Source organism: Aptenodytes forsteri, unplaced genomic scaffold (genome assembly GCF_000699145.1).
Source record: "Aptenodytes forsteri isolate BGI_AS27 unplaced genomic scaffold, ASM69914v1 Scaffold209, whole genome shotgun sequence".
Taxonomy (NCBI): Eukaryota; Metazoa; Chordata; class Aves; order Sphenisciformes; family Spheniscidae; genus Aptenodytes; species Aptenodytes forsteri.
This window is the reverse complement of record NW_008795034.1, coordinates 4,459,877-4,468,940: the sequence shown is the minus strand read 5'-3', so window position 1 is coordinate 4,468,940 and position 9,064 is coordinate 4,459,877. Positions and strand designations below refer to the sequence as shown.

The 9,064-nt window shown below is 50.4% G+C and overlaps 1 protein-coding gene across 1 annotated transcript; it reads left to right on the top strand.

Annotated features, from left to right (window-relative positions):
* The first annotated feature begins 423 nt into the window (after nucleotides 1-423).
* MIS12 (MIS12, kinetochore complex component) lies at nucleotides 424-1,056 on the top strand. Its single transcript, XM_009276409.1, has one exon. The coding sequence runs from the start codon at nucleotides 424-426 to the stop codon at nucleotides 1,054-1,056; it is 633 nt and encodes a 210-aa protein (XP_009274684.1).
* The last annotated feature ends 8,008 nt before the right edge of the window (nucleotides 1,057-9,064 follow it).

Sequence of the window (9,064 nt, the reverse complement as noted above, 5' to 3'; positions counted from 1 at the left end):
AGCAGTGAGGGCGGCCGCTCGCTCCCCTCTCTTTCCCCGCCCCCGAGGGCTGGAGCGCTTGATGATTGGGCGGCGCGTTTATCCTCGCGGCCACTGATTGGCTGCGGGCGGTGCTGCCCTCCTGAGGGAGTTCGAACGAGGCGGGAAGCGGTGGAAGGAGCGGAGCGGCCGGTGGGCGAGCGGCGGCGCGGGCGCTGGGCACCGGCCTCGGCCTCGGCCACCAGCCTCGGTCTGCGGCACCAGAGCGGGAGGAGCGGCCCCAGTGCCTCGGGTAACGACGCGGCAGGCCGCGGCTGCGCTGGGCCTCCTGTGGGAGCCGGCTTCCCCTCGGCTCCGGGCTCGGCCTTCCCGCCTGCAGCGAGGCCCGTCTCCCCCAGGGCCTGCGTTTCTCTCTCCTTTCCTCACGGGCTTTTATCCGCCAGCATGTCGGTCAATCCCATGGCCTACGAAGCGCAGTTCTTTGGCTTCACCCCACAGACGTGCATGCTGCGCATCTACATCGCGTTCCAGGACTACCTCTTCGAAATGATGCTGGTGGTTGAGAGCGTCATCCTGAAGAAGCTGGACGGGTTTCCCGGCTGTAAAATCAGCCCCTTCCAAATCCGGAAAAGCACGGAGAAATTTCTTCTCTTCATGAAGGAGCACTTTGATAAACTTTTCAGTAAAATGGAAGAAGTGCTTCTGCAGCTGGTGTTAAACATCCCTAAGAACGTGCTCCTTCCCGAGGATAAGGTCCACGAGCAGTACCCCTACACCAAAGAACAGTTCCAGGCGCTTCAGGACGAGATCCATCAGCTGCAGAAGCAGTACAGGGCTGAGGCGTCTGCTGGGCAGGCACTGCGAGCAGAACTGGAAGAACAGAAGGCTGTTCGGGCTGAGCTTGAGAAGATTTTGCAATGGTTTGATGGGCTTGAGAATATCTGCAGGGAGCACGGGACCGGCAACTTCAAAGAAAGCTTTGCATTCTTGACACGGAACTCTAAGAAGCTGCAAGATGTGCTGAAAGATGTTGAAGAGAAGAGCAAAAAAATAAAGAAGCATGATCAGTTATTGTAATGGAAATTCTGAAAAGGCAACAAAAATCATTTAGACAGCTTGCTTAAAATGATAGGGGCTTATCTTTCCAGAAGCATCTCCCCTAATCCCTTACTCCTCTAATCCTGCCGGGATCTAGACTAAAAGCTGTTGAACGGTGTCAGTTTGCACCTATTTAGCACCTCCCTAGGGAAGCAGGGAGAGGAAAAAGCCTGTAGAATGTAACTCTAGAACTGGTGATTGGGAATAAATTTTGGGTTGGATAACCTGGCTGCGAATGTACCTTCCTGACCTCAGGAACGTTAACTTTGAACACAACGTACCATTTGTTTATTTTAAGGATTGTTTTTAAAAAAAAAAAAAAAAAGAAAGAATGCCTAAGTAAGACCTGTAAGGATGTCGAAGTGAATTTCCAGACTGATACCGGTTCAGAGTCGGTGTTTCTGTCGGTGAGGACATCGGAACTTCGCACCAGCTTCCCGAAGGAGCTGCGTTGCACAGACAGTGTCTTGTTAAGGCTGAGGCGCCGTCTACTGTGTTTTAAAAGCCAACAGCTAGGAAGTCAATAGGGAAGAGTGAGGCAGTCATGCTGTTGCGGAGGCTCTGATGAGAAACAGATCTCTTCGTGTCGGTACTGAATTTCAACTCAGTTCCTGAAATTTCAGGGTTACTTACCACTTCACCTACGTTTGCAAAGCGGTAGCTTGTGTTTCCTTTAAGCAAGGACGGCGTGCTGCTCCATAGACCGAAGATCTAGAAGCCGCTGGAGGAAATGAGCAACTTGGTCACTTTTTCCTACTTTAGCTTCTGTTGCTTTATACATATAGTTTGTTTGTTTTTATTTTTGCTGTCCAGTGCCCTTCTTCTACTAAATAGCAAAGTTCATTTTAGTCATGTTTAATCAGGTTTTCCTGTACAAATGTTGTGAAGATTGGCTGACACGCTTGAGTTCTTTGGAGTCACTTAACTAAGCTTATTCTGTCTGTACTTGCTTCAAAATACATTACAGTCTCTGTGCCTCTTTCCGTTGGCACGGAGGTTTTGAATCTCCTGTACAGGCGTATCATGAGATATCAATACTAATTTCTACTTTACTAGCATAGATGTTTGAAAGACATTAAACTTGTGAATAACTTAGAAGCTACTGCAATAAAAAAAAGGTATTGAAAGCATAAAATACACTTTGCAATTCTTTCTTCCCCGGCTTCTGAAGACTTCCTACAGAATCAGCTCGGCAAACCCCGTACCTTTAAACATACATCGCCCTGATGTGCGGCTGGAGACCCGTGAGACTCAGCGGCCACTCTTGGAATCCTCACAGAGGAAATTAATTTCTGATGTTGAGCTCTAGACTTCTGTGGTGAGTGTTGGCCTATGTGGAGGCTGGAGTTCAGAGGCGGGAGAAATAGGGAATCGGGTAAAAATTAAGTTGCTCATTTAGGAAACAACTTAGCGACTTAAAAGTTATCTAATATTCTCTAACTTGAAGTTTGAAGACTAGAAAAATGTCATGATTAATGCAATGTCCGCTGTAGATAATCTTGCTGAAAAAGCATGTCTTCATTTTACACCATTACCATCAGTTTTGTTGCAGAGATCAAGCAGCCACTGGTCTGTAAATGGAATGCAGATATGTAGGTATTGTTTTCATTTCATGTTAAATTGTAAAGAATAACATTTGAAAAACCTACTAAGAAACAAAGGTGATAACTTGAACCCAAAGAGCCCGTGAACGGTTCCACAAGAGAAGAACTACAAGCAAGAATTCGACAACGGGGGATGAAACAATCTATTGCTGCCTGTTCTTCAGGGCCCATGCCAGGGTGATTGCTGTCCAAATCTCGTAATGCCACGACACAGTCATTGAAGTCCTCAGAATTATTAGTGTCTTGTCTTAGAAATAGAGGAGGAAAAAATGGACATGAGGAAAAATTTCTTTACTGAAAGAGTGGTTAAACATTGGAACAGGCTGCCCAGGGAAGTGGTTGAGTCCCCATCCCTGGAGGTATTTAAAAGACGTGTAGATGAGGCGCTTAGGGACATGGTTTAGTGGGCATGGGGGTGTTGGGTCGACGGTTGGACTCGATGATCTTAGAGGTCTTTTCCAACCTTAATGGTTCTATGGTGTGAAAGATAATACTGGTGTATCTGAAACCTTCTACTTTTGTCTGCAGTCCTGAATGAAGGCATTGCCGCACACGGAGGGGGAATGTCCTGAATGTGAGGGTCTTCTCATAGATTCACGCAACGGTTCAGCATCTGCCCAGCTCGGGTTTGCGTCGCTGTGGGCTGCACTGGTGGTTTAAAGGTTGACCTGGCTTCTCTTGTTGAATTAGATCTTTTAAGGTATTTGTTTCTGAAAAAGGGGTTGGATTTTTTTTGCGAGTGAGTAAATCATTAATATGAATGCGTAAGACAGCCATTTACAGCTAATAGAGGTTCTCAACAGGAGGTTTATTACACCGGCCTCTTTGTTTAGGCTTCTCTTCAGAGATTAAATGCGGGTGGTCTGATGACAAAACCATTTAGCTGAAATAAATGACATATGGAGAAGAGCAGACCTGTGAAGAAAAAAAAGGAACTTGGCCATGACCCCTCTGGAGAAACCGGCTTCTTAAATTCAACTGCTATTAAAAGCCCATAAACTAATTTCTCCTCTTCATTTTTGTTCATAAAATCACTTTAACTGCAGGGGAGGGGTGCAGGATACACAGTGAAGGCTTTGCCAAATATAGTCCTTCCCAAAGAGTAATAAACAGTCTCACCAGGAGATCCAGCGTATTCCAGTAACATACGAGGTAGCAGTATATTGAAGAACAGTTGCTTTGTGAGAGGGAATAATGCTATTTTTTTTTTAAATGCTCACCTATGAAATGCAAATAAGCATTGAAAGTCCTTTTTTAATAACATTTTCAGTAAAACAGTGAATGAAATGGATATCCACAGGAGTTGTAGCGGCGAGGGAGTGACGCTCATGGGAGCTCCCCTTACCTAATGCCAACGTTATTGTATGAAACTGAAAATAGTGTCACAGGGCAAAATTAGCAACAAGGCTCAAGTAGCACCAACGAAGCGAAATCGCTGAGCCCCATCGCTGAAACCAGGGCAGGAGCCCGCCCTGAGCTCCCGAAACGCTGCAACGCCAACGCAGCAACAGCCAGGAGACACTGGCAGCAGAGGGCACCAGGAGACTGGCCCGAGGCTTCGCTTGCCGAGAAGTCTGGTTTATTTTCCCCCCCTCCCTCCGTAACGTCCGTGTGCACCAAGAATTGCCAAGTGCCTCCTCAGATAAATCAGTTGTTTTACACTTAATGAGTAGGAGACGCTTTTCTTGGGCATTACATGCCATGAGAGACCACGCACGTGTTTGCGGAAAGCTGGATGGGGACGTACAGAGTTTATACGCCCTAACGCTGTATTTTCCTTTAAAGAGGAATTATTCTTGGTTTCACTCATTTATGCTCAGGCCTGCGCTTTCTCCTCTCCCGACCAGGCAGCTTGCGCAGCGCCGAGGTCTTCTCCAGTACATTTTTCACGATCGCAGTTGTGGGCGAGCAGGGAGCGCCGGTGCTGGGCATGACGATTGTACTGGGATTCGCCCGGACATTGCAATCGCTGCGTGACCCTGGTGGTGTGATGTCAGCGTATTGCTCTACCACGCTGCTAAAGCAAAATCCCCTGTAAGATCAAACAGGTAAATATCTCAGATAAGTAAATGTGATACTAAACATTCAACCCGCCTGCTGCGGGGTATCTAACAGACCCGCCCAGGGAGCACTGGGCTCTGGCAGGGCCGTACCCGCACCGGCCTCGCACCCTCCTGTGAACGCCCCTTCCTACCTGCTCCCAAAAATGACGTCCTGTCACATGTGCTCCCGTCATTCGAGTCATCATAATGAAATATTGAATTATTTTGAAATAAATTATTGCCTGATGCTCCGGAGAATGTGCAGGGGATGCCTTTGGCCAGCACCCGCCACCCTCGGGACGCGAGCCTGGGAGCTGCTGCCGCACTTTGCCACCACACTTTGCAAAAGCTCGTTAGGCAGCTGCCTGCAACCCCCCCTGCTCTGCTCCGGGCTGCTGCTGCCTGAATCCCTAATTGCCAGGGAAGCTCCCGGAGCCTGTGTAATCCCCTCGATTGACCTCAGGCACTCACACAGCGTTACGGCGTCCGGCGAAGGCCATAGGGTTTTCCTTCCAGCTTCACCTCCTGCTACGGCAGCTCCATCCTTCAGCTGCGGCTTCCGACGGTACCGGCGCGGCATTCCCAGCTCCGAATCGTGCACGCATTTATGGGTCCCCTCGAGGTCCAGACACCGGTGAGCAGCTCGACATACCCTGACTCCATCCTCACCGGCCTCTCCGGCCGCCCTAGCCCTGCTCGCCGGGGGCTGATTCAGCACATCGGAGCAGCGATGGCCACGGCACATGTCCCACCGGTGACAGCGGTACAGGTACAAGGCAGGCAGAGACAGGACAGCACCAAGCTGCTGCAGGAGCGGGACCTGGGACTGGCTTTTAAAGAAAGGGGAGAACTTCCACATGATTGATTTTAATGCTCATTTTCTCAAAATGATTGCGCAGAGCTGGAAGATTCAAAGAGCCCCAGGCTGGGAGCGAGGTACTTTATAAGACCCAATGTAAAAAATATAACCAGCTGTTGTTAAACATTACCAAGAGCCTTTTGCAGGGGGAAAACAGCCTTGCTGTAGCACACGTGGTCCACTAAACACCCCAGCAGCGGAGCTGAGGTCTAAGGGGAACAAAGCCACCGGTTTTCTTACTGGGATAACATGCACTCCTGGTCCACAGACACGCGGGAGCCCCGAAGCTCGTCGGGGCCGGGGACGTCCCAGCAGCCGGATATGCCATCGGGATGGGGAAAGGCCTCGGAGCCCCGCTGCGGCTACCGGGACTATCAAGTTTTCAGCAAAACTCACTCCAGGGAATAAAAAGCGCTCGCCAGCTGCGAGGAGGGGACGTGCAGCCGGATTTGCGGCCCCCACGCACGGAGGAGCAGGTCGGGTGCAACGGGGAAGGACCCGGCATCATGTCCCACGGGTGGTGGTGTCCCCAAAACGACCTACAAACGCCTGGGGTTCAGTTCCCAATGCAAGGGGTAAAAAGATAAATAAAATTAAGAATTTTTTTGGCAGCATTCACAGCCAATTCGAGCACTCGGGGCCAGGCGATGCAGCCCTCCTCGACGTATACACTGAATGACGGTGTAATTAGGAGCCGTTAATGAACCCACACCTGGCAAAATGCCAGCCTGGGGCTGGGGAGGGGTTACCATATGCCTCCTCATTAAAAGCTTTAATTACAGGCAGGAAACGCTGGTGGCAGCCCCACGCTTTAATTGCTTCACCTCAAGCTGGTGGCAGGTCAGTTCCCTCCCTCGCCGGCAATCCCACAGTGGCTGGGGGCTGCCGTCCCGGTCCCCATCCCGCAGCGGGGCTGAAGGGACCCACAGGGCAGGGAGGAGATGCTCATGCGACGCCATCCCATTGTAATGATGAAAAAAAAAACCCTGTTAGGCTGAAAAATTTTCTTTCACAGGTATTTTGGGTGGCTCAGACTAAGCAAGAGCATCCCCCTTCCCAAAACACAGCCCTGAGAAACCTCCCCTGCCAAAAAATTTAGAGATCAACAGGCAGGGAGGCAGGGAGCCAGATGGGCACTGCACGGCACCACGGGTGATGCGAGTTATCCCGGCCGGTGTGCACGGTGGCTCTCCCTCAATGTGTTTGCACATCACACACCATAAAATTGGATGGGGGTGAAAGCGCCGAGCGCCTCGGTGGGATTTACGCACCCCAGCCCCTGCATTAAAACAAATGGGGCACAGAAAATGGGCGTTCGGATCACGTTAGTGGCAAAACATTGATTTACTCAAGCGAAGAAACTCGGTCAGGGCTTGATGCTGGCGGCTCCTGGCTGTGTTTGCTGGACGTCCCTGGAAATCGCTTTAGAGAAGGACCTGGTAAACAGCTTTTTCCTACTCAAGGAGATGAAAAGACAAATCCTGGAAATGTTTGGCAACAAAGGGATCACTTGCATGTGTAAGCTCTTCCCCCCCCCCCGATTAAACCATAGGAAAGAGGGAACGCGATTAAACAGCCTTTGCTGGAGGGAAGCCTTGGAGGCAGCCGCGCAGCTTGGTGCGGAGCAGCATGGACAACAATAAAGGGTGAAGTTTATAACGGGGTCACTCCCCGTTGGGGCTGTGTCTTCTGAGCGCTGATGACCGCCCCCTTCACTGGGGACAGGAAAAAACACATCCCTCGCACAGCCTGGCACGGCTTTGGGTGCTTCCCCGGCCGTTCATCCTGCCTTCACACCCATCCTACCAACGCTGCTGTTAGTTTTAAGCGGCAGTCGTGTCTCCCAGGGCCAAACTTGTAATCAAAAATGTGATTCAGAGGTTGGTTTAGCTCCACCTTGGCTGTAACTGAAGCTTTTGCTTCAAAACCGCCTCCCATTTGTAGCCAGACCGTTCCCAAAGCCCGCGCAGCAACTGCTTACCAGCACCCAAACCTGCAGCTCGTAAGGACACGCACTGGCGTCTAATATCAGACCCAGCAGAAACATCTTCCCATCTTTTGTTCGAAATCATTGTAGGAAATTTAATTTCAGCCTGAAGAGGATAAAAAATAATAATGAACTAAGCAAACGAACTAGAGAAATAATGTTGAGGCAAGATCGAGCCTTTGGAGCTCATTTCCCTGCATGGATCCTGCCAGGTGGCGATGCCCCAAAACCGGACACTTGGGACCCGATGGTCCCACGCCTGCGACCCGTCCGCTTGCCGTTCTCACACCCACCAGCAGCTCTGAGTATTTTTGTCCACTTCCCCCTGGCAGCTCCCCAGGCTGGCACCTCGCTACACACCCTCTGCCCGGGCAGCCGGGGATTTTATCACCTCTCGTTTCCCTGCAGAAAGGAAATTCTCCCGCTGCTTTGCCTTGCTTATCTCTCCTGGGCTGTTATTACTCCTACTTACACAATTCAGAATATTATTCCCTCCTGTCACCTTAATTGCTAATAATTAGTATTTGGTGTAACGCTACAGCAGAAAGTTCTTAATGAATATTATAATAAGCACTAAATTATAATTTATTGCCCAAGAAATCCATTTTGAAACGCAGCCTGTTTAAGAGAGAATGAGGGGGATCAGCTTTCAAGCCATTTACCTGGCTGGATCAAACCCCAAATCGAGTCCCCAGCAAGATCCTAAAATGACCGTAAACCCTGGGGGCATTTACTGGCCTGGGACATGTCACCGACCATGACTCGGGGCTGGATGTCCTGGTCCCCACCAAGGTGGGACCGGGACACTGCATCCCCAGGGAACAAGCAATTATGTGACTTCAATATTTTATTTACTCCCTGACAAAACGCTGGGGTATTAATCCTCCCGGCATGGGAGTGGGCGATAGCATTAATCCAGCAAAAGTGCTTATGCATTAGGAAGTCCTCGATGTCCCCATGTGCACACCCGAGCCTCTGCCGGTCCCTCTTACGGAACGGTTTTCCTTCTTTTCGTGGCGCTGGTTGCAGCAGGTTCAGCCCCGTTGCTATGGCACTGGGGCACATCTGGGCATGTTTTTCTGAGCTCATCACACAAATCGCTTCGTTGATAGCACAAAGCAACGCGGTACCTTCCTTACCCACTAAGGCTCGGCCGGGCGGGATCGCTGCAGCACTGAATGACCCAGCCCCAAAGAGGGTTTCGGCTCTTCAGTCACCAATTTGGCGTTGGTGTGCTGGGAACAAGCTAGGAAACCCAGCTGGGAGAAAAAAAAAAAGTGAGGATAAAAGTTTAAAGTGATGTTCAGCAGCCGCCTTGAGCCCGCAGGGGCTGGTGATGGAGCTCGTCCCCCCCTTTCCAGCACCGAATCAGCCCTTGCAGCGACCGAGCCCCAGCCAATTCTGCCATGATTTTGGGAGAGCCGCAGCCGTCCGTCCTCATCGCCACCCCGGAGAGGGCCATTCCCTTAGCAAAACTGCAAAGACTGGACTTGTT